We start from the raw sequence: 24,440 nt of genomic DNA, 5'->3' as shown, positions 1-24,440 counted from the left end.
CCACATAATACACCCTGAGCACATCCACGTCTCGTGTTTGTCATTCTGAGCATAAATAATGACTTTTTGCAGGAATCAGAAAACACGTATGTGGATCCATAGTGTGTTGTCCACTTTTTGAACGTATCCAGATGGACTTAGAAAGGTGGAATGTCCTCCCTATTTCTTAGGTGGGGTCGGATCGGCCTTCTGATAATGAGGGATAATAATAATAAAAATAATGATAAATAATAATTCTTGCAAGACTACTTTATCCCATTCAAATGATTCCAATATTTTTTTACTCAGAAGACGATTAGAAAGTTAAATGGTTGGTTTAGTTCTTTTATATGGACCAAAAAAAGCATGTCTGCCTTAATGCTTTTGTCTTCAGTAGGGGGTCTCGACCTACCAGATATCCGGAAATATCAGTTAAGAGTTTGCTTACGTTATATCTCTGACTGGGTACAAAGAGGACATCTTACAGTATGGTGTGACAGTGAACGTTCACTTAGTAAACTTCCTTTGGTAAATTAGCTTTTTCTTAAGTTTAAGTCAGTAAAAGCTGCCTGTAGTAACCCCATCACGATAAGGCATGGCAGGTCATCAGGTGTTTGGAGGGCCGACCCAGACTCACCTCAACTTTTACTCACATTAGTGACAACTAGGACTTTCTGCCGGGGATTGTGGATGCAAGTTTTTCTTGATCCAGGAGTCTGGGCACATAAAGGTCTCATCAATCTGCAGGAGATGTTCGAGGGGAACACTTTAATGTCCTTCGATCAATTAGTTGTGAAGTACAGTACTCCACAACAGGATTTTTTTTTTCGGTATCTACAGCTAAGAGACTTTGTGAAAAAAGGACACTTCTTTGCTCACAAACCAAGACATTACATTTTGAAAAATAAATGGGAATAGACACTTGATATTGAAAAAATTTGCACGGAGCTCAATCGTGGAGGCACAAGTTTAAAAATGACTTCTCGTCAGTGTGCCCGAAATGTAAAACAGAGGAGATTATTATATAGAGGAGACTATTGTAGGGAGATTCAAAAATTTAGGATTATGGTCGAGCAAGAACTTATTTTGTGTTATTTTGTCTATTAATACGGTAGGCTGATAACAGGCTGTGATCCAAAACACTTGTTACTTGTAATGTGCCTTTTTATGTTTGTCTAAAACCTTATAACATGTTGCAAGTTAACATTTTGTGCAAGAAATTTTATTCTTTTGAACTGGTTAAGGGATAAAGCTCCTTATAGGGTATTATGGCACAGGGTTATCCTGGAATATGTCTCATTGGATTTCTTAACCTGCGCTGTTAATAGTAAAGATGCCATATTTCATAGAAGGTGGGACCCTTTCTTGAGATATACGGGTTTAGATGCGTCCTCTATTCTTATCAGAGGTTTTAAGTTTTTACAAATATGTACAGCATCTTTATTGCATCTTATTTCTCTACTATACTTATTTAACGAAGTGGTGAGCCATAAGTTTTTTTTTTTTTTTTCTGTTTGGTTTGTAATTGTTTGTAAAATGTTTTAAAATGAATAAAAAAAAAAAAAAAAACACAATCATGATTGTTAGTTTATCCAGTGAGTTTCGAGCCTGTGAGAATTGAGGGATATTAAATAGTGCTGCTAAAGCTCTTACAATAAAGCTGAAAGTCTACGGACGTGTTTATTAACATCAGATTCATCGTGGTAACGTACAGAGACTTAAAATGACTTAAGGGGGCCAGGGGTAGCTCAGTGGTTAAGGCATTGGACTACGGTTCGGAAGATCCCAGGTTCAAACCCCACAACCACCAAGTTGCCACTGTTGGGCCCTTGAGCAAGGCCCTTAACCCTCAAAAATGTAAGTCGCTCTGGATAAGAGCGTCTGCCAAATGCCTAAATGTAAAATGAAACGTTGCGTCCCTATCCAAATACTTATGGACCTGACTGTTTAGCAATCCTGAAACAGTAGCAGTTGATCAGACTGTTCCAGAACCCAGACAGATTTAATCTTACATCAGGTTGGATCAGCAGGAGTAACGCATCACTCTGGCGTGGTCTTGATGGATGGAGTAACGTGTAATAATCAAAGAAACTTCTGTCAGACTGCAGGGTTCCAGTGGAGCCACTCGTTCACGTACTTTGTTTGTAATCAAGAGAAATAAAATGTCTGATTAATAACCTGTGTGACATTTTAAACAGGACAGTGAGGAGTGTCCAGGTGTCGGACTGGTCCGGGAACACAGCAGCTCAGAACTTGAACCACCATCTCACTCACACACACCCCAAAGACATCACCTTACCTCATCTAACACATTACTGATGTACAAATACAATAAAACAGGTTTTGGGGTGAAAAGGGAGGAATTTTATTAATTTTGTAACCGAATCAGACAGTGCTGTAAAAACTTTATTACACTCCAATTACAGGAAAGTGGGCTGAACATTTACTCATTTTAGTTTCCCTAAAGTGACAGTTTATAAGTTTGGGACACATTTAAAGCCAATTATCAGGGAAGTTCAAGACTTTTACACACACACACACACACACACACACACACAAAATGATTAAAAAAAAAATCATAAAAATAATAAAGATAGTTAAATTAAAACATTACATTGGTGTGTACGGGTGTAAGCCTGCGGAGGAAAGAACTCACATCTGCACACACACCTGGTCTCTTTAATTAAACTCTACTAATAGACTAATTAAATTAAAAAAAGGTTGTTTTTTTGTAAAAAATAGTTCTTATTTTAAAAAAAAATAAAGCTCTGTGTGTGTATAAAAGTCTAACATTTGAACTGCATATATATATATATTTTTTTTACTCGCTGCTCTTCGCGCACTCTCCCTCTCTCGCCTGCAGTGGGCGCTGTATCAAACACAGGCGGTGCCACGACCCGGCGCAGAGGGACGTCACACTTCGAGCAAACCTTGTCTTTTCTTCTTTTTTTTTAAAAAAACAAAAATATTTTCAGCATTTTAAACGGAGCCACGTCTTGTGTGTGTGTGACTTACATTCAGTGTTATTACTAAAAATACTTTGTGTGCAGGTTTAAAACTCCCTGCGCTTCATGTACAGTATGCTACAGGCTTTATACAGTTCATTATTTACACACTCCAGAGAGGCGTCCTCCAGCCGGCCGTTAATGTGCAGTGTTCAGACGTGTGCCGAGGATCAGATACACGCGTTAATCAGGACAGTTCAGTAACGTTATCTCTCTCTCTCGCACCTGGTGTGAGAAAACGAGGTGCGACTGTGTGCTCTCACTGACGTCTACACCTTTAATAATACACACAGCCTTGTTTTATTTTAAATCATTTACTGTTTTTACGTATAATATCATAATAAAGCTACGAGATCGGACGGTTATCGGACGTGGATGTGATACGGCACACGTCTGGACACGGGGTAAAGTTCAGGGGTTTTTACTACACACTCACATGGACACAAGGAGAACACGTCTACACCTCTGGCCCCTTTCTTCATAAAACGTAAACATTCTAAATGCTACAACACGACTGTAACGTTTCGCGGCGCGTGGCGAACAGGCGTGTGAGGTCAGACGGTGAGATGATCAACACCGCGGCGTCCCTCCTCCACACGCCCTCCTCCGCATCGACCACGTTTCCACTCCACTTTAACTCATTTGACCTAAACATGCTGATGACATCACGCTCTACACGGTGACGCACTGCGGCGGTCATGTGATCGCCGCAGGAATAAGAGCTCTTATACGAAGCGCTGGTTTAAACCGGTCTGAACCTGAGTGAACTCTTACACACACCTCACAAGGTGGTGGTGGGTGGGGCTTCAAAGCTCATCAGCACATGTACGTCTATGACCATGTGACCAAGGGGGCGGGCTGTAGAGACCAAAGTCACTGCAGTAAACTCAAACATTTCTGATTGGTGGAAAAAATCAACAAAGACGATGCAGCTTCACACACACACCTTGTGAACGTCAGCTCCCATAGTGCAGTGCGCACAGCGCCAAGTATAAAATTACGGAAGCAGAACGCACAGGGTGTGTGTGTGTGTGTATCACTACTTTTCTTACACTGTCCACAAAACACTCATGAGGGGATCGAATTGTATGTGTGTGTAAAAGGTATGGATGTAAGAGAGAGGGCGATACTCTGTATCGTGATGAAACACACACACACGAGGACCTGACTAACACTCGTGCTGGTTGGATGTCTGATGCGCGAGATCGGACAGCGACACTCTGTAAACAGAAGTGATTTACTGATTGTGATTCACGTGGTGTAAAGTGATGACTCTTCATCCTCACACACACACACACACACACACACACACACACATTAACGGCCAACAAAAAAAAAGTTACATATCTAAATTATTTTTTTTTTAAACCCAGAACGGCGAGAAGAGAATCCAGTTGAGTGTTCCGTCTGACTCAATTTAAACTCCGCCCCCTCTGTAAGGCCGCAGCGGCGCAATACCCGCCCTAAACTTCTTATAATATAAAAACTATGTACAGTTACAGAGGAACCGTTAGAAATGGTCCCGTATAAAATCACACCGCTGCAGTGTAACAGAAGGGGCGGAGCCAGGCTACTGGCTCGTTAAAGTTGATTTGTTTTTTTACGCTTGCATTTTGAGGAGACTCTTTAACTGAAAGGTCATCATCTCACGCCGATCGCAAGGAATCATGGGAAGGGAAACCCAGTGACTGGGAGGTTTGGGGAGTACGCTAGGGGAAGGCGGCTCGCTGAATTTGGCGCCGGCGTAGGCGTGGCTGCACTGCGTGGCCAGGATGTTGTTTAGGTGCGTCACGGCTCCGCCCCAGCACTGATCGCTGCAGGAGAAGCGGACCGGGCCGACGCCCTTCTTCTCGCCTGTGTTCTCTGGAGTCTTCAGAATGCCGGGGGACATGGGAAACGCGGCAGGGTGCTGGTTCCTGCTCCGTGACTTGGCCTTGCCGACGTGGTGGTGCTTTTTCGGGGCCGGGTGATCGGGGTGGGGCGCTGGAATGTTGTACCTCTCACCGCCTCCCATTCCGATTGTGCTGGATGTCACCTGATAAACACAAACACCACCGTGTGGGATTAGAGCCTGGAGTCCTGCAGCTGTAGATAAGAGAGTAAAACCAGCCTCAGATAAAACACATGAGATCATAACAGAGAGACAAGGAGTCCCACACTACATCCCATAATTACAGCAGAATGGTGACGCAGTGGTACAAATGTGTTTAAAATCAACATTAATAAACATTAAAACTCAAACAGTAAAGTGTGCAAAAGAGGAAAATCTGTTTCTAGTCTTGTGACATGTTTGATTAGAGATAACGATAAGCTATATTTTGATTACAAGCAGATTTTGCAGTTTATTTTATAAACAGAAATTTACAGATGTAATCTTCATCTATTAAATAAAACAATCCAATCCAGGGAACTAATACCTTCAATTAATCAACTATTTTATGAAAATAACGGAAAGTGATTTACCTTTTAATTCTAACTTTGTTTGCCCCAACAAAGTTATGCCTTTAATAAATGTAATTAAACATATAATTTATGGCACCAGTGACCATACAAACAGTGGAATAATAAACATATGAGCTTAATAATAAACACCGGAGTGACCGTGAGCTGTAGGGCTCAGCGTTACACAATATTACACACTTCTCTCAGACTGTACACTCACTCTCATTTACTCATCTTCTATACCGCTTTATCCTGTATTCAGGGTCACAGGGACCTGGAGCCTATCCCAGGAAGCTTAGGGCACAAGGCAGGGTAGAACCCTGGACCGAGTGCCAATCCATCAGGATATACACACACTTACACCATGGGCAATTTGGGAACGTCAATTAACCTAACCTACATGTCTTTGGAATGTGGGAGGAAACCGGAGAACCCGGAAGAAACCCACCAAGCACGGAGAGGACATGCAAGCGAGACGGGACTCGAACCTGTACCCTGGAGGTGCAAGGCGACAGTGCTAACTAGGGCTGGGCGATTTGGCCTAAAACCAAAATCTCGATTAATTGAACAATTTAACTCGATTACGATTAATGAACAATTATTTTATTCATTTTTTTGCCCTTATAACATGTAATTGTGCTTTAAGTGTTGAAACAAACTGGTGGTGTTACCTTTGGGCGTCAAAACTGTTTTTCTACAGTATCTACATCTGACTTCATTTTGTTCAGTGTCATCCTTACTGAAGGCAAAATGTGTCCAAATAATGGAGACTGCATTTTTCTTTGGTACAAGCTGCTCTTATTGCTCAGTTGTCTCAGTGTTTAAAGCTCTCCATGCTCGACATGTTGGCGAAATAACGTAACGGAGCGGGGTCACGTGACTCCACACACGGTAATGTTTTTAAAGGGAAAGTAATCTAAATAATCGACCTGGGAATTTTTTTTTTTAATCGATTATAGGTTCTAATTGTCGATTTCTATTACTTTTCGATTAAGCGCCCAGCCCTAGTGCTAACCACTACATCACAGTGCTGCGAGACTGTATTCTGTTTAATAAATTTTTTTTTACAAATCATATGTATTTACAAGGTTATTTGTGCATCAGCACACCAACACCAAAATATTTTTTATTCCACTGTGAACTGTAATGCGAGTCGACTCTGCTGTGTATGTACATTAAATTACACACACGGCATCCCACAGGTCTGGATCCACGGGTACGTTGTCTTTGTGAGATTAGGGAGGAGCAGACCTCGCTCTCGTGTAAACAGTCCCAGATTTCACACACACACACGATGCTCTACAGCGGTGTTACCTGTTTGTTGGTGTAGTGGTGCTGTTAAAGTGGACTCTGCTGAGGTTCCTCCTCCTCACGGTCTCCTCACTGATCTGTCTCCAGGTCCTCGAAGTAGAGCGTCTACTCCTCCCTGTGCGCGTGCTCAGCCCGGTGTTCAGGCTCGCGGTGGTGTTCATGTGCCAGAAAGCGGCGTTCTGTCGTGAAGCCGAGCTGAACATCCACTCGCCTCGGCACCACACACACACTCCGCTCCAGGAAGCCCTGAAACACACACACACACGTTATTAATCATAATGTCCACCAGTACTACATCCTACAGCTGTACTGTGTGTAACATGTCTGTAATGTTTACAATATTAATGATATTTAACAGTAACTCCAGTTATAACGCCCTCATCAGGTTACAGTCACTAAACAAAGGCTCGACACCTAAACTGGGGTTAATCATTTTATTACTACATTCACTCGGTGATACACGAACAATTACAAGAGTATTCTTAAAACAAAGTCTTTTAATCTCACAATTATCTACTAAAATATTGATAGAAGTGAAAATATCTGGTTAAAAAAAGTTGGAGTCGTACCAAAACAAAGAGCTCGCGCTCACAATATGGCGGCGGCTCAACTGCTCTGTGGCTAAACACTTCCACCCGCATTATGTAAGTCCCGCCTCCTGCGCAATGATTGGCCAGAACGTCCTATTTACCTTTATTCACCCAATAGAATCACACAATACGAATAACCAGCCAATCACAACGCTGGAGCCGAGTTGAACTGTTTCTGTTGTAATACGGGTGGGTAAAATACCACCAGCTGTATTATTTTAGCTAACTTTGCTAACTAGCATAAAAGCAGACGAAACGACTTACCGAGCTCCTTGAGGATTAGTTTGTGAAAACGCCACCTAATACGCTAGCTGTAGCTGTTTGGTGAAGAAGTTATTTCCCCCAGGAGTAAACCACCTCTTCGACCCGACACACAGCGGAGACGCGCGCGCTCTCTCTCTCTCCTGCGCTTCGTCGCTCTCACAACAAAATGGCTCCTCGGTCAGGTATAAGGAGCGCAGCTGAGCAGCGACCAATCAGCATCGAGCATCAGCTGGACCGACCAATAGGAGCCCGCGACTCGCTTGTTGCTGCCTTCGTTACGTCACGAGTTTTAAAATGGTGACGCAGTTTCACGCAAAAAACTTTTTTCATTTTTATAATTTTTACTGCACACTTTACTTTCGCTTTCTGTAAAATATCTCGGTAAATATCTAGTTTCCTTCGGAATGACCGCTCCTGTTTGTTATTCCTCTCATTGTTTAAGACGAAGAGTGTTCTGATTCATTAACCCCCCCCCCCCACACACACACACACACACACACTCCATTCCTCTAAACGTGTTCCTGTTTACAACTCTCACTTTCCTCCTCTAAACCTCTGTGTGTAAAGTTCTTCTTGAGAACTATTTTATTGACAGGAAGTATATTTGGTGTCAGTTAATTAAATGGTCAGTTTAATGGTTACAGCGTATTGGATCTATAACAGAATTAATAATATATGAGAATATATATTTAAAAACATGTTTAAAATTGTCAATTCATATCGGAGAAAAAGTTTAAATATGAGTTCCTTATGGGTGTGTATCACCCCCCCAACCCTAACCCCATAACTCTTTACCCCTGGTGAAGTCACGTGGTACAAAATGTCCAGTAGAAATCAGAGCTATGTTTATTAGTGAAAATAAGAGCATTTACACACACACACACACACACACACACACACACACAGAATGTCAGGTCATGTGACCTGATGAGTCCAGACTGAGTCTATCCCAGAGTGATGGGCGTGTCAGGGTGAGAAGGGAAGGACATGAAGCGATGCTCCCATCATGCATAGTGTCCACTGTACAAGCCTCTGGAGACAGTGTTATGATCTGGGGTTGATCAGTTACTCAGGTCTAGACTCAGTAACGTTATGGGGCAATAAAATGAAGTCAGCTGACCACCTGAATGTACTGAACCACCAGAGGATCACATCTATGGAGGGTTTCTTCTTCACTGATGGCACGGACATGTTCCAGTGTGTGTGAGAGAGAGAGTGCGGTTCTGTGTGTGTGTGTGTGTGTGTGTGCTCACACACACACACACACACAGTAAGCTAAAGGTAGTTGAATGTAATCAAAAAAGATTTTAGCCAGGCAGTGTGTTAACATCATTTAAACAACGAGTGTGTTTTAGTTCTAAAGGTTCACAGTCACTGAAGGAGAAATTGTGGATTTTAATTATAGTACAGAAGCTATTAGAAGACTAATTAGAATAACCAAAAGCTTCGCCCACACATCTGATCTGTGAAACCACACATGTGACCAAAAAGGCAGAATAAACCATGCTGAGCTTATCTTGTTTCACACTTTTACAGACCAAACAAGGGACGCTTTCTTTTAGCTCACGCCAAAGTAAACCGCCCCCCCCCCACCCCCCAGTCACCCTCTCCCCCCAGCTCTGTCTGCCCGAGCCAAGGTGTGAAGTGCACGCACATCTGTTAAAGTCCATCACTTAGGGATGGACCATTTGTGCTTCTTCACACCTGATGGTTGATGTGTTAGAGGATCCAAAGCTCTCTGAAGTCACCGTGGAACTTCAGGAAGTGTATAAACTGAAAAGATGTAGAATGACACTAGAGGAAGTATGTTTAAACTGACTCTGTAAAATATTTGGTATTGGCTTGCAGTCTCCGCTCTAATTCATCTCAAAGGTGTTCTGTCGGGTTCAGGTCAGGACCTGGACTTTGCTTTGTGCATTTGTGCGCTGTCATGTTGGAACAAGTAGGGGCCGTCCCCTCCAAACTGTTTCCACAAAGTTGGGAGCATGAAATTGTCCAAATTGTCTTGGTATGCTAAAGCAGTAAATGTTCATTTCACTGGAAGTACGGGGCCGAGCAAAACTCCTGAAAAACTACCACCCACCAGTTCCAATATGGCTGCACACCTGTGCACAAAGCAAGGTCTATAAAAACATGAATGAGCAAATTTGGTGTAGAAGAACTTGACTGGCCAACACAGAGTCCTGACCTCAACCCGATAGAACACCTTTGGGATGAATTAAAGAATCCAAAATTCCCATACACACATTCCTAAAACACATTTCCCAGAAGAGTTGAAGCTGTTATAGCTGGAAAGGGCCAACATCATATTAAACCCTCTGGATTGAGAATTGGATGTTACTCAAATTCATATGCATGTGAAGACAGGAGAGAGTGAATACTTTTGGCGATATAGTGTACTTTTTTGTACTGCATATACAGGTGTGTACTATAAAACTATAATAATATATAGATTATACAGGATGTAGAGAATATTTAAGTTGTGGAATGATTACAGGATATAATCAGATGATATCAGTGGCCTAACAGTGTAGTGCAGAGTTCAGTTATGGTTGTGGGAATGAAGCTGACACTGGTCAGCTATGGTTGTGGGAAAGATTGCTGGTTCTGGTATGAAGGTTTCGGTAACTCCTCCTGGAAAGAACAAGGTTCAACAGTTTGTAACTTAAATGTGAGTAGTCTCTGATGATGATGCATTCTCTACACAAACATCTACTGCAGTGAAGATGTCCAGCTGGGCAAAAGCTGTTCCAAAGTGAGCTCAACATCATCCTGCTTGGCTTCGGATCTTCTCCCTGTAGGCTAATTAATCACATTTGGTGTTAGGACCCATGGATTAATTTACTTGATGGTAATGTCAGAGTTGTACAGAGGCACTGGGTCATGGATAAACAGGATGCCAAGCAGCAGACTCAGAAAATAATCCTGTGGAGCACTGGAGTTCAGGATGAAGATATACTACATGTGATTGGACATCCTGAGAGACTCTGCCGCTTAGCACGTCATAAGTCCAGCTGCATATGGAGGTGCTGATGACAATTTTAGTGAGAAAGACACAAATATATATCTTATTCTAATAACTTTACCATAACTTTGCCTTTCTTTTGTATTAATATTCTTTTGTATTACTTTTATGTGCTGCTGTAAGACGTTCACTAGGGTCAATAAAGTGAATTTTGTTCTTTGTAGGCTTTATAAAATACATTAAAAAATTGTTTGAATATTACAAAAAGTGTTAAACTTGAATTGCACATAAACACTAAAAATGGCAAAACCTTTTATGGCATGTGGAGTAAAAAAAAGAAAAAAGGCAAAAATATTACAATTTAAATGTGACTTTATCCTGCAACAAGACAATTTTTTTTTGCCCTGATCAACTACCCAAAACTTAGTATTACATTGAAGAGAATGCAAAAGCACACACACTCACACACACACACACACACACACACACACACACACACTATGAACACAGAGCTGCAGCACACACAGGATAAAGGTCTTCTGATGATGCTGAATCACAGATGAGAAATTGAAAAAGGAGATCAGACAAACATGATGTTTTGTCTTAAAATTCACTTATACCACTTCAGCGCTGTTATTTCAGCCAAAGTGAAAATATGAACTAATCCCAGTCAAAATATTCACTTTATCTTTTCTAATTAATATCTATTGGTGCAGGTGTTTGTTTACATTGAGACAGTAGCGCATTAGTAGATTATTTTACAGTAGATTATTAAATCCCACACATAACTGTTCATAACATCACTTTTACTCCACATTTAGATTCACTGATGGTGCAGATTAAACTTCAGACAGAGATCTAAGGACTGCAGGAGATTCAGTAAAGTCTAGACGGACAGTTTTGTGTGATGTGACATCATCTAACAGGACAGACAAACAGAAATGTTTCTGAGACTGGATTCTGGTCCTCCAGTGTATGAAACATACTCAAAGAGATCATTGAAAGATCGAGTTCTGACCCAATGTACAGACAAAACCTTTATTTTATTTATACAGAAGGTCTAAATGTTGGAAACGGGCCAAATGAGGAAATGTAAATACACATGATTTAAGATGAAATGAAACCAATAAGTGTCTTTAAATCAGACTTTTTAAGCTTTTTGCAAAGCTCTACAGTGCCGTTGGAATTTAGCACACACACACACACACACCAAAGCATTCCTCACAGTGTCTCAGAAACAAACTCACACACACACACACACACACACAATGAGACACACACAAATAAACACTATGCACTGAGAGGAAGCACGTTAAAGAGGAAACAGTGCCCCCTATGTGGGCGACATGGTACAGTCCGCCGCCGTGACGTCACAGCACTTTGCTACGGCTCCGGCGATTGGCGAATCCAAACGGGCCGGAGTGGGAGGGGGAGGGGCTAACCGCTGAGCTAATAAAGAAAGCCTACGGAGAGAAAGACGCGCTGCGAGACACGGAGGAAACCGGAGGTTTTAGCGAACATTTGGGATTTTAAAAGCTCGAAAACCCGACTGTAATTTAACCCACGGTGGTGGAACATGGCGTGCGGTGCGACGTTAAAGCGCTCCATGGAGTTTGAGGCCCTTTTGGGCCCTCAGTCCCCGAAGCGCCGGAGGTGCAGCCCGCTAGCCGGAGCCGCCGCGACCCCCTCCCCGCAGAGGTGCAGCCTGAGACCGCAGACGGAAAGCAACGCGACCCCGGTGTCTCCTCAGGCCGGGAGCGGAGAGCACAGGCTAACCCCAGGTGAGGAGGGTTCGACCTTAATTATCTGTAATGTGGGGGGTTCGGGTTCAGGTTCGGCCTGATCTCAGCCCGGTCCGTCCCTCGGGCGGTGCTGTAGCGCCCTGCCGCGGCGGAGAGGGTGACCGGGGGCTGGGACTCAACACCGCCACCGCGCCGTCTACTGCCTGATTATATCCCACTGTATATATCATTAAATATATACAACACTGTATATAATCACCACACACACACACACACACACACAGTGTTTCACCGAGTTAGCGGGGAGATGTGAGTGTGGTGTGATTAGCCTGAAGTACAGCGTTAGCATCTTGCTAATCAGGCTAACTCAGGGAAGCTAACTGTTGTGGTGGTGTTAGCTTTGTTCTCACGCGAACAACATTTAAAGTAAAAGACATGTTTATTCATAAGTCTGTACACAGTTATAACCCCAGTGAAGTGTACTCGTGTTTATTTATACAGTCACAGTTTAACGCTTTATTGTTACAGTCCTGAGATAAACACAACGCGGTACTGTGATGCTAACAATGCTAGCGGAGGTAGCCGAACGCACGCGAACTCTCTGTGAGGATTTATTAATTAAACGGTAATAATCATTAAAGTGCAGTCACGTGACCGGAAACTGCGATTATTCCATTGTTACTGCAGTGTGTTTGGGGGGGGGGGGGTGCAGTGTGTGTGTAACAACTTCCGGTTTACACACGGGAGAGTGGTGTGTGTGTTCAAAATAACATCAGTATAATAATTAGTGTTATTAAGAGGAACACTTTCACTTTTAGAGTAGATTTGCGCTGTGTATACAGTTATAAATATTTTAAGTTTTTCAAATGAGAAGATAAATTTTTCCTCACACAGTTTATGACGTCGTGTTACAGCTGTGTGTGTTTACAATTGTGTGTGTGTGTGTAATTCTACCTGATGTGACCCAGGATCAGCACAGAACTGAAACACTAACTCTTTATATATATATATATATATATATATATATATATATATATATAATATGATTTGTAGTGTGTGTGAAAGTGTCTGAACTGTCTGTGTGAGAGATAATACACCAGTTACATCATCAGGATGGTGTGATGAAGCAGGTCAGTGGTGTTGATTATTTTCCTGTACTTAGCAGTTTTTTCCTCTAATCATTCAGCCGTGCTCTGCTCAGGACCGTGTAAATAAACTATCTGTGAATGTGTGTGTTCTGATTGGCCTGGGGTTCCCTGAGAAGTACACTACACTACAGTGTTCAGCCATGTTAAGTGTAATTCTAAACCGCTCAGTTCAAAGAGAACTGGTGTAGGGAACAAGTGAACAACGGGTCTTCACTTCACCAGAGGTGACACATTTCTAGGGCTGGATCAGAATCTTCGTTTGGAGGGATGGCATTCGAGTTTTCATTTTGAGATTCGAATATTCGGAAAAAAGAAAAAAAAAAATTTTAACCCGTGACATCGATCCCTGCAAAATGGTTCTTATTCGCGCTTAAATGATTAGCCCTTGCGGCAAACTTGTCATGCACACTTGGTCCGCGACCGGCACTGGGACGCAGAAAGAATACGGTCGCGAACCAGAAAGCATAAAAGACAAGATGGCGTGGCACATCGCTCTGTCATTGAGTTTGCCCAATGTCGCTTCGGGCGCTTTTGCTGAGTGTGTGTTAATAGGACACTGGTTAAATTGTGTTAATCCCTTGCACCCCATTCGAGAGAGTCCTCAAAACAATCGCGTGGTTATCCTGCCTACTCGTGTTACTCCGCATTTGGGTTCACAATTCATGCTACAAAGGGCTACCCGCTAAAGCTACGTCTTCTGGTCTACTTAGGTTAGTTCATGACAACTTGCCTGTATCCATAGTACACAAAAATGCGAAGAAAAAAAATGCACTCCCTTGCGTCCGCAGCAGTTGGATAAACTGTTCTCGACATAAAAATGCAACAAACGACACACGCAGAGATTTCTGCCTTTATTGAGGATAAGAATATATTCAGCCCCCTCCCACCGAAGGGATGTAATGGTATTGTAAATACTGTTGTACCGCAAATACTGTCTCTGAAAAGAAACGAGAAAGGGAAAAAAATCTTTATCTGTCTAAATAAGTGAGTAAATGAGGTAAGTGTTCTCAAATACTCATTCAGCACATGGGCCAGCTGCAATAAGTAGGCTGTTATTGAAAATAAACTTTATTTTTTAACATGGTTTAATAATTTTTTTGTTACTAAAATTAAATAATTGAAGTTCTTGTTTCAAAGTTTACAGATAGATAGCTTATTTGTATGCCATTGATATGTTTAGTGTTCATGTTAATAAACACTTCTGGCATTTTTTCGAGTCTCTTTATTAGTTTTGTTTTTCCTATGTGATTCAATAAATACCGTACCGCGCCATTTATACCGAGGCATTAACGCACCGTGACGTTTTGATACCGTTACATCCCTATTCGAAGCTCAAAAAATGGTATTCGGACCAGTCCTACAAATTTCCCATCAGTCATTGAGCCTCGCTGGAGCAAAAGTATACAATAAGGAGCTTGATATCTATTGGTATTAAAGACATTTTAATTGAATCCATAAATCTTTATTATGTAGACTCGTAATCTGTAAAACGTTCTCCGAACGTCCTGTAAAAGTTGTACATGTTTCGTAACATCAGTTTTTCTTTCAGTAAATATTCACTAATGTTTGTAGTGTAACATTTTCTGCAGCAACGGGCATCTGAGGATGCGTATGTTACCATGGTAACGTGTGGAGGTAGTGACATCTGTGCTGGTGTTTAAAATGATGGAGTTTTGTTGAGGAAAGTTTTCTTAACTGACATTCCCTGCACTTGGACCAGGGAGCACACTTTAAAGTGGACTTCAGAGTGAAATGCAGCCAGTGCCCTTAAAACCTTCTGGTCTGGAGACTGATCAGCACGGGCCTTGGGACCGGATCCATGGTTCACGACTTTTAATCGGAGCCTCATCAGAGTAGGAAGCGCTGTACACCCCCCCCGTGTGAGCTGTTGCTATGGAAACCGTAACGTATCAGAGCGAGTGCATTAATACAAACCGGTTACTGTCAGAGTCGCTGTTTTAGAGAATTAATCAACAGCTTCTGACCAAGTCAGAGGGGTGTGGCATGAGGTAACCGATTGTTTGTTTGTGTTTACAGAGCAGATCTTCCAGAACATTCGACAGGAGTACAGTCGTTACCAACGGCGACGGCAGCTGGAGGGGGCGTTCAACCAGACGGAGACGGGCGCAGCTGCGGAGAGCTCCAACCCCAGCTCACCACCAGGTCAGAACACGAACACACACACAGAGACCCTGATTCTCTTTCTCTCTTGATGTTCCGTCTTTATCTTGGCTTATGGTCTGATCTGGCTTATGGTCTGATCCTCCCACTTCCTCCTCAGGTGCGTCATCACTGAAGAAAGACCAGCCCACCTTCACCCTGCGGCAGGTGAGCTACCTGTGTGAGCGCCTCCTCAAAGACCACGAAGAGAAGATCCGCGAGGAGTACGAGCAGATCCTCAACACCAAGCTGGCAGGTACAGTACACGCACAAGCGCACAACAATAAAACAAAATCTACAACCAAGAAAAAAGTAGCAGCAATTTACGAAATGTAAGGAGATTTATTTATTTTTTTTAGATTATTGGCTTATATAATACTAAGGATTTCTTGTTTAAAGGAAGATTTTAACTATTGTGTCCTAGTAATATTATGAGATAAATAAATAGAAAACTTCCTTCCGTGAGCTCGTGTGCCCTCCCCTCCCAATAACCTCACTCTCCTATCAATCACAGAAATATAAATCTCACTGTGGCCACGCCCCCAGCACAGAGTCTGATTTTGCTCAAGTAAAATGTTTTCTCTCACACACACACACACACACACACACAGGGATTTTTGCTTTACTCCAGTAAACCAAGCATCTACACGTCAGCACACACCCTTCACGTGGAAGTTAAGTGTGATGTCATCAACTAAACTGTAAATTTTTTTGCCAATTATTCTGATTAAAGATTTTACTTGATAATGTCGATTAATCATTACATTCCTTGTGTGTGTTGATCCTATTCTGTGTGTGTTACAGAACAGTACGAGTCGTTTGTGAAATTCACACAGGATCAGATCATGAGGCGGTACGGAGCTCGACCTGCCAGCTGTATGTACACCTGCACCTCGTTAAGATCACTATCTCTAATCATTCTTAATTAAATATTAAATTGGTCCAATTATTTATTGTAGTTGTGTGTTGTACTGAATTCTGATTCTACTGTACAATATAAATAACTGGGTTTAAATCATAATCTCTCTGTGTGTGTGTTTCAGATGTATCTTGAAGTTCCCAGATGGGAGACTACAGGCCATCAGTGTGGTTACTGCAGTATCATCTCTTTCTCTCTCTTTCTCTCTCTCTCTCTCTAATCCCTCGTTCATTTTAAACACTGCTCAGGTGCTCTGGGTTTTTTCTCCACTTTAACCCTCTGTCGTTTCTTCTCCTGAAGTCCTCCGGCTCCTGAGCACTCGTCATAAACGCTGTCCTGATAAACGCCTCTCTTCCCTCTTTTTAATATAAAGACAGAAAAGTGAAAGTGTGAATGTTTCTGAATCTGCCGCTCCTCTAACGCTCTCAGCTCTCCTCCTGTTTTAGACCTGAGGGATGTGGATATTTTTATTTTCTTTACTCTTATTATTTTTTGTTTTGTTTTGAAATGAATAAAGGTTCGGTGGTCTTCTCGTACCCATGTCCTCACTCTTATTCCTTTTGTTTTTTTATTTTACCTTGATGTAAATGGTTATAATCTGATTAAATTGTGGTAAGAAACACTGCAGTCCTCACACTGCTCTGTGATCAGGGGGTTTAGGAGGATAGGAACAGATGAGGAAGAGGAGGGGATGAAGGTCAGGATAATGGTGTGTGTTGGTAACAATTTTGAATCAAGTTCTCATCACACCATTTCCTAAATGTGTAGCAGAAGTAGAGTTGTGGGTCTTTGGGGTGTTCCATTTGAGGGGTCGTCACGTCAGACCATCTGATCCACACAAGAACTACTTTGTCTGGGTTTGGACCAGAAATAAACCTGGACCTTCTGCAACGCCCACATTCATCAAATGGAGTAAATTACAGAATGTGTCGCCCTCTAGTGGTCAGACTGTGTAACAGTTCCAGCAGGTTATTAGAAACACCTCTCCTCTCTCCTTTACACTCCTTATAAAGACTCACTTTTTACCATTAATTTATGTTTCTGAAATGCAGGTCATTGGAGTTAAATATTACTGATCACGTGATTGCACCAGTATTAATACTGAGTGTGTTCAGGAATTCCGAGCTAAGACATTACACACACTTAAGTGTAGTTACTCAGATCACTTAAGCTAGAAAGTTCTACAGTAAATAAAATGCAGCCATTTAATGAATTAACTTTATTAAGACCAATAAAAACACAACTTACTTTTTCTATAATTATATACAGATTTACACTTAGAACATCTGAATATTTTTCCCTCCATGTGTTTGGTTTATTTCCATACTGTAACATCATTATTAAATATCACAGTATTTTCACATTCAAGGTAATTAAATTAAAAAACGTTATTTATCCCCAGGGGGCATTTTAGGGCCCAGGAACTATATGAAGGTACAGATGCTTTGAGATGTTCAGATGGAATGTGAAGGTCAACATCAGTGTGAAACAACAAAGATACAATGGAACTGGTCTATTAGGGCAAAACAACTTTATAAAGTAAATAAATTAATCAGAAGTCTATAAATAACATGCAAAAAGGGTCAAATAAATTGTGTAAAAAATAAATAACTTCATACACTGTATTAAATCAACTTAAAAGTGAGAGTTCAGTACAAAGTTGCCTTTTTGTCCCAATGATGCAGTAAAACTCGACTGTTTGTCCTAAAGGGGAAAAAATTCACATATAAAATCTATAATATACAGAGATAGAATAAAATAAAGTATAAAATAGAGAATATTTTAAACAGAACGTTTAATTATGGTGTCACGTGACTTCACCAGTACACTCTCAGGGATTAACAGGTGTGTGTGTGTGTGTGTGTGTGATTTACAGGCTTTACGGATTAAAAAGACAAAGTAAGAACATAATAATAATATAAACGGAATAAATCATGAGAGGAGTATTCCATGAAAGTATCTGAATAAATCCAGACTCCCGCGCAGAAGTGAGACTCGTCTCAGCGGCGTCTCCACGTGCAGCCTCGGCTCGTCCCACTAACGGAGCTGGAAGTGATTATTCAAGGCAGGCTCGCGTGGGCTCACTGTGTGCGCGCGCCCGCCCGCCCGCGAGCTTTAAAAAGCCCAAACAAATGGATGAACGAAACATCGATCCGAAATGAGCCAGACAGGTAAAAGGCGGGCAGTTGTTTCTCCGCTGCTCATGGAGTTGTGTGAGGAAAACCCAGACATAATAAATAAAAAGGGAACACCGTTACTATAAATAAAGTCAGGGGAAAGCCTTGGAAACAGATTGCAGACAGACTTGATGCTTGAGGTATATAAACATTACAAGTGTATCATGGTCACAGTGGGTAATGGTTCACACTACTGCGGTTGTTGGTTCGATCCCTGTGGCTAACGTGGACCCTTCTGTGTTTACATGTCCATCTTATATTATAATGTTCTTTATTATTTGATCTCTGTAAATACTTTAAATCGAACCTGTATGAAATGTTCTGCACAAATAAGCATATTATAAAAAATATCTGATTTAAGCCTAACCACGTCAGTGTAATATAACTAGGTTGTTAATAAGAGCTTTACTGATGTGTGTGTGTGTGTGTATGTGTGTGTGTGTGAACTCTACTGACCCAGTAGCCTTACCCTGGTCTTACATATTAATCCTTCACTATTACAAGGTATTGTCCACTACTTTCCCTCCGGGTGTCGGTCTCTTGGTTGTGATAATTGATGAGTGACAGTAAGCCCATTTATGCAGTGAGAGGAGATGATGTAATTCTGCTTGATCCCCCAGCTACATTTGTGCAGGACACTCCTGACCCATGTGTAAGTTAGTCATGGTTTTGGTTTACAGCCTATTCTGTCATGCTATCTTCTCTTGCTTTAACAGATGTAGTTTTCCCCATTTTGCAGTTTGATGGCCCCAGTACATCCAGGGCTGTTGATGAAGAGACGGTGTCTGCAGACACTGATCTTCAGGAGGTAAGCCCAAATGTGAAATGGTTTGCATATGTGTGCAATCTGAAGAACTGTTTTATTACCAGTAAACCTTGTTGCAGGATGTGCCCACACCACCGTCCCTCTCAGCAAAGAGCGAAGTGAGTAACTACCCATTATTACCAGAAACATACCTGGTGTCTGTGTGACGCATTATCTTTGTCACAGGATGTACGAGCCATTAACAAGCGGGAGCTGCTCCTGTCGATTGAAAGAGAAAAGCTAGATATAGAATACAAAAAGCTTCTCATACAGAAAACGAAGTTGGAGATCAAGAAACTACAGACTGAGGTAAGTATAGATTGTAACAATGCAGTAGTACATGGTTCAAACTGGGTTTTTAATTTTCTGTTGTCTTTCTCTCCACAGCTCCAAGAAAAGGATGATTGACAGGTCTGTTCTGAATGTGTCTGGTGTAATTGGACAGCTTCAGAACAGCGACGGCAGGACGCAGAGTTCTGAAACGGCCCCACCAGCTGGTGATTTAATACACTGACATATTTTTGCACCTTGAATAAAGTATTCCAACTTGTTTAAATTATTATTATTATTTTTATTATTGGGTATTTTGTACATGAAAAGATGTTATGTTAATGTTTTTTAAAAAAGTTATTAATTAGACCATCTCTAGTTCTAAAGTGCCCTCTGTTCTGGACAATGTGAATAAAGGAAATAGTGTCCATTTTGAGCATGTGTTCTATTTATCCACCACTACACGAGCTGGGGGTTGGGGCTCAATGGTCACCAGTGGCTTTACATAAAATAACTGTCCCTGTAAAGGTCCCTTACAGTCCGTCCTTCCAATCTTTCCTCAAGAGCTGGTATGTCTTCCCACTGCACCTCCACCAACACTGTGAGCAGTTTCTCCCGGGGTATGGTTGCTATATTGTGTAGCACAGCACAGGCACCCACAATGTTGCATGCTCGGTCCGGCCTTACTCTGAGGCCCTACAGGCACTGGAATCTGCAAGGGTTAAAGCAGTGAGGGCTGTGTTAACCTTAACTTGCCCTGCAATAATTGTGAAATGTGTACGGATTTCGAACCTGGATTTTAATTGGCCGAAAGGCATTTCTATCCCTGCCCTTGTTTTTGAGTGGGCATTGTTAAATTGCCTTTCTGCCTCAGTATGAGGTTCTGGGTAGGGGGTTAGGAGGTATGGCATGCAGGCATAACCCCTGTCCCCAAGCAGGACTCTATTAAACTCCCCTGCAAAAGAAGGTATCAATTACATATGCTGTGACACTCCTACAGTTCAAGATGACCCCCCCCCCCCATATATACTCAGCAAAAAAAAAAAAACTTCCCTTTTTAGGACTGTGTATTTCAACAGTGTTGTAAAAATCCAAATACCTTTACAGATCTTCATTGTAAAGGGTTTAAACAATGTTTTCCATGCATGTTCAATTAACCATAATCAATTAATTAACATGCACCTGTGGAATGGTCGTTAAGACCTTAACAGCTTACAGAAAGTAGGCATTTAAGGTCACAGTTCGAAAAACGCAGGACACTAAAGAGACTTGTCTACCGACTGTGAAAAACACCCAAAGAAAGATGCCCAGGGTCCCTGCTCATCTGCGTGAACGTGCATTAGGCATGCTGCAGGGAGGCATGAGGACCGCTGATGTGGCTAGGGCGATAAATCGCCATGTCCGCACCGTGAGACGCCTAAGACGGCGCTACAGGGAGACAGGAAGGACGGACGATCATCCTCGCGGTGGAACACCACGTGTAACAACACCCGCACAGGATGGGTACATCCGAATATCACACCTGCGTGACAGGTACAGGATGGCCACAACAACTGCCCGAGTCACACCAGGAACACACAATCCCTCCATCAGTGCTCAGACTGTCCGCAATAGGCAGTCCATGAGGAGGAGATGCACTGCAGTACTTCAAGCAGCTGGTGGCCACCAGATACTGACTGGTACTTTTGATTTTGAGCCTCCCTTCATTCAGGGACACATTGGGAAACATTTTTAGTTTATGTCTTATGGTGTTGACTCTTTTAGTGTTCATACAAATATTTACACATTAAGTTTACTGAAAGTAAAAACAGTTGAAAGTCAGAGGACGTTTCTTTTTTTTGCTGAGTATATATATATATATATGAAGACTTATAAAGTTATGTGTGCCTACTGAATGTTACAACTATTTCTCTTTTAAAATTATGTTTCCATGAAAAATGCTTGAGAAGTAAAAACCCTTGCTTGAAATCTTCTCCTGCCTTCTGCAAACCTCTGTGTCAGTGAGGACGCTCGAAGATCCTGGAGTCATGGACAGAGCCGGGCCGTTTTAGTAATTAGGCAGTCGCTGTCACAGATCATCTGAACACAGACAGTGGATTTAGTGATGTAGTATATTTTGCCTGGCAGAACATTAATTTAAGATTCTCAATATGTGTTAAATTCAGAGCTAAAGCCTGGTGATGTATGGAGTTACTGCCAATCTACACACCTGTACACTGAGGCTATGGAGAGATTCCCTGTTCACGGTCCGCCTGAGTCGGTCCAGCTGGAGCCTGAGTTCTGATGTGGGTTCCGTCCACAGAACCCAAGACATCGGGAGAACCTGAGGAACGGATGGAGTTAATACATAAAGGCATATCAATAACCTGCTACTGCATGAAAGTTCTCCTGTTTGACCTTTTTAATATGATTACGATTTTATTTACATTATTTTGGGGATAATCCAAATGCTGAAACATGATTTTATAGCCTTAATAAGTTTTTATTCCACGACATGATTAGTGAGAATGAAACAGACGGAACGGTCTCCAGGGATGATGTTTCCACACGTCGGAGATTCTTTGTGACACCGCTTTAATAAGCGCGACAGTTCAGCTGGTCTCGTGCAGACAGACGGAGGTGTACGTTACCATGGCAACTCAGCGGGGATTCATTAAGACACGTTAACGGAACTCTCACTTAAATAAAACAGACCTTCCCTTAATCCTGCCCCCCCCCCTCACACACACACACACACACACACACACACACTCAGTCTGATTAGTTTATAATAAACACCTGGACACACCTGCGGCCGCTTCCGCCTGTGACGTCACTCAGGTGTGGCTGGAAATGGCGGCTGAAGGTTTTTCCCTCTCGGTGTCTGCAGTGTGTGTGTGTGTGTGTGTGTGTGTGAGTAACTAAACAGAACAGAGCTGAGTGTGTGTGTGTGTGTGTGTGTGTGTGTGTGTGAGTAACTAAACAGAACAGAGCTGAGTGTGTGTGTGTGTGTGTGTGTAAGCGGATCTGATTAAAGCAGGATCTGTCTCAGAGCTCGGACCGACCCGTGTGTGTGTGTGTGTGTGTGTGTGTGTGAGAGAGAGAGAGAGAGAGAGAGAGTGTGTGTGTGTGTGTGTGTGTGTGTGTGTGTACACACACACAGTCGTGCAGGTCTGATCTACAGCACGACACACTGCACACAGATCGGACCGGCGGCGCGGAGATCAGAGGATAATCAGACCGGGTCACCGCGAGGAGAGGGGGAGGTGTGTGTGTGTGTGTTTATGTTCCTGCTTCCTGTACATAAGATAACAATAGAGAGAGAGTAGACGTGCTTTGGCATTTCCTGTATAAGTGTTTACAGGATGTGTGTGTGTGTGTGTGTATGTGTGTGTGTGTGTGTATGTGTGTGTGTGTGTGTATGTGTGTGTGTGTGTGTGTAAACTTTTCCCTGAACAGACAGGAGCAGGCTGGTGGTGGTGTGAGATGGCGAGTGATGATGTGGAGGCGGGTGAAGCGTTACCTGTGGAGCGAGGTGGGGCGGATTGGGGTGAGGAGGAGGGGGAGGGGGAGGGGGACACAGGGGGCGCAGGGGGGGCCAGCAGGGGGGCCGGGTGCTGCGAGAGGTTCCACATGTCCGTGTCCAAGTGGATGCTGCCTGAGGACCTGAGAGAGACGTACCTGGAGAGAGCCAACTGCTGCCCGCCGCCCATCTTCATCATCCTCATCAGCCTCGGAGAGGTAAACCTATTATTATTATTATTGTTATTATTATTATTATTATTATTATTATTATTATTGTACCAGTCAGTACAGGTCAGATTGTAGTGATACATTTTCAGTTTTTTAACACTTGTTCTTTATCTTTGATTCATTTAGTTTTTCTTATTCTTTTCTTCATCATTCCTAAAGAACAAGCGCGAAAATAAACCTTTAGTCCTGGGTTTAGTCCTGGGTTTAGTCCTGGGTTTAGTCTGTGTGTATGACGGGTTTTCTTTTTTTTAAATATTTTTTTAAGAGAAGCCTCAGTATCAGACTTTAATCAGAGACATTCACAGTCTTTACTAATACACACACCCCAAACACACACACACACACACACAACAGTGTCTATTTCTTTAGGGCTATAGTAGTGTTGTCTCACCATTTGCTGTGTGTGTGTGTGTGTGTGTGAGAGAGAGAGCTGCAGCCCCCCATCATAAAGAGGTGTGATGTTTTTGAGATGTGTGTGTGATACACCATCGGGAGTGTATGTAAACTGTTTGATGTCAAAACACACCATTTTTGTACTTTTACTCGTTTTGGTGATGTTTTTTTCTCACACACTCGGAGTCGTTTGTAATAAAACACTCCATCTGAACAGAACCTCCCGTAGAACCGTAACCCCCCACATTTTGGACAAAATCTAATAAAAACTAAACAATTAGAAATTTGTAAAAAAAAAAAAAAAAAAAAAGAAATGTACAATATTTACCAAATAAAATAGAATTAAAGGGAATTGAAGAGTATAAATTACAGGTTTCAGGTCCTTAATTTATGTGTAAATCATCAGCGTCTAAACAAGAAATGTGACGTATGAACAGTGTGTACTGTAACTGTGAGGCATAGTGAGCAATGTGCTCCATCCTGACCCGTGTGTGTGTGTGTGTGTGTGTGTGTGTGTATGTGTGAGGAAGGAAACAAA

General features: G+C 42.2%; 3 protein-coding genes and 1 long non-coding RNA gene across 5 annotated transcripts in view; 2 read left to right on the top strand and 2 right to left on the bottom strand.

Moving 5' to 3' along the window:
* Nucleotides 1-2,320: 2,320 nt before the first annotated feature.
* Nucleotides 2,321-7,753, bottom strand: pnrc2 (proline-rich nuclear receptor coactivator 2). 2 transcript variants are annotated; one of them, XM_053486391.1, is made up of 3 exons: nucleotides 7,592-7,753; nucleotides 6,741-6,983; nucleotides 2,321-5,069 (listed from the first exon to the last, which is right to left on the bottom strand). In XM_053486391.1, the coding sequence occupies exon 3, from the start codon at nucleotides 4,996-4,998 to the stop codon at nucleotides 4,585-4,587; it is 414 nt and encodes a 137-aa protein (XP_053342366.1). In that variant the 5' UTR covers nucleotides 4,999-5,069; nucleotides 6,741-6,983; nucleotides 7,592-7,753; the 3' UTR covers nucleotides 2,321-4,584. The 2 variants fall into 2 exon arrangements, with proteins under 2 accessions (XP_053342366.1, XP_053342365.1); XM_053486390.1 differs by having other exon boundaries at nucleotides 2,321-5,019.
* Nucleotides 7,754-12,002: 4,249 nt separating this feature from the next.
* On the top strand, nucleotides 12,003-17,061 carry akirin1 (akirin 1). Its single transcript, XM_053486388.1, has 5 exons — nucleotides 12,003-12,337; nucleotides 15,484-15,609; nucleotides 15,728-15,862; nucleotides 16,411-16,482; nucleotides 16,650-17,061. The coding sequence occupies exons 1-5, from the start codon at nucleotides 12,133-12,135 to the stop codon at nucleotides 16,658-16,660; spliced, it is 549 nt and encodes a 182-aa protein (XP_053342363.1). The 5' UTR covers nucleotides 12,003-12,132; the 3' UTR covers nucleotides 16,661-17,061.
* A 4,691-nt stretch (nucleotides 17,062-21,752) lies between these two features.
* On the bottom strand, nucleotides 21,753-22,683 carry LOC128513356 (uncharacterized). Its single transcript, XR_008356374.1, has 3 exons — nucleotides 22,566-22,683; nucleotides 21,987-22,100; nucleotides 21,753-21,856 (listed from the first exon to the last, which is right to left on the bottom strand). It is a non-coding gene; the product is annotated as an uncharacterized LOC128513356 (long non-coding RNA).
* A 72-nt stretch (nucleotides 22,684-22,755) lies between these two features.
* The window catches only part of rhbdl2 (rhomboid, veinlet-like 2 (Drosophila)), an 8,932-nt gene continuing 7,247 nt past the window's right edge, over nucleotides 22,756-24,440 (top strand). The window contains exons 1-2 of the mRNA XM_053486206.1: nucleotides 22,756-23,022; nucleotides 23,216-23,497. Coding sequence (XP_053342181.1) covers nucleotides 23,243-23,497 — 255 coding nt within the window. The 5' untranslated portion in view covers nucleotides 22,756-23,022; nucleotides 23,216-23,242. The remainder of the gene's footprint in view (nucleotides 23,023-23,215; nucleotides 23,498-24,440) is intronic.

This window comes from Clarias gariepinus, chromosome 25 (assembly GCF_024256425.1).
Source record: "Clarias gariepinus isolate MV-2021 ecotype Netherlands chromosome 25, CGAR_prim_01v2, whole genome shotgun sequence".
In the NCBI taxonomy this organism is placed as follows: Eukaryota; Metazoa; Chordata; class Actinopteri; order Siluriformes; family Clariidae; genus Clarias; species Clarias gariepinus.
Note: the sequence above shows the minus strand (reverse complement) of the source record. Positions and strands in the feature narration are given on the sequence as shown.

Coding starts and splice junctions, on each gene's coding strand:
- pnrc2 (XM_053486391.1), bottom strand. CDS start 4,998: ATGGGAGGCGGTGAGAGGTACAACATTCCAGCGCCCCACCCCGATCAC.
- akirin1 (XM_053486388.1), top strand. CDS start 12,133: ATGGCGTGCGGTGCGACGTTAAAGCGCTCCATGGAGTTTGAGGCCCTT. Junction 15,610..15,727: donor CAACCCCAGCTCACCACCAG/GTCAGAACACGA, acceptor CTTCCTCCTCAG/GTGCGTCATCACTGAAGAAA. Junction 15,863..16,410: donor CCTCAACACCAAGCTGGCAG/GTACAGTACACG, acceptor TGTGTGTTACAG/AACAGTACGAGTCGTTTGTG.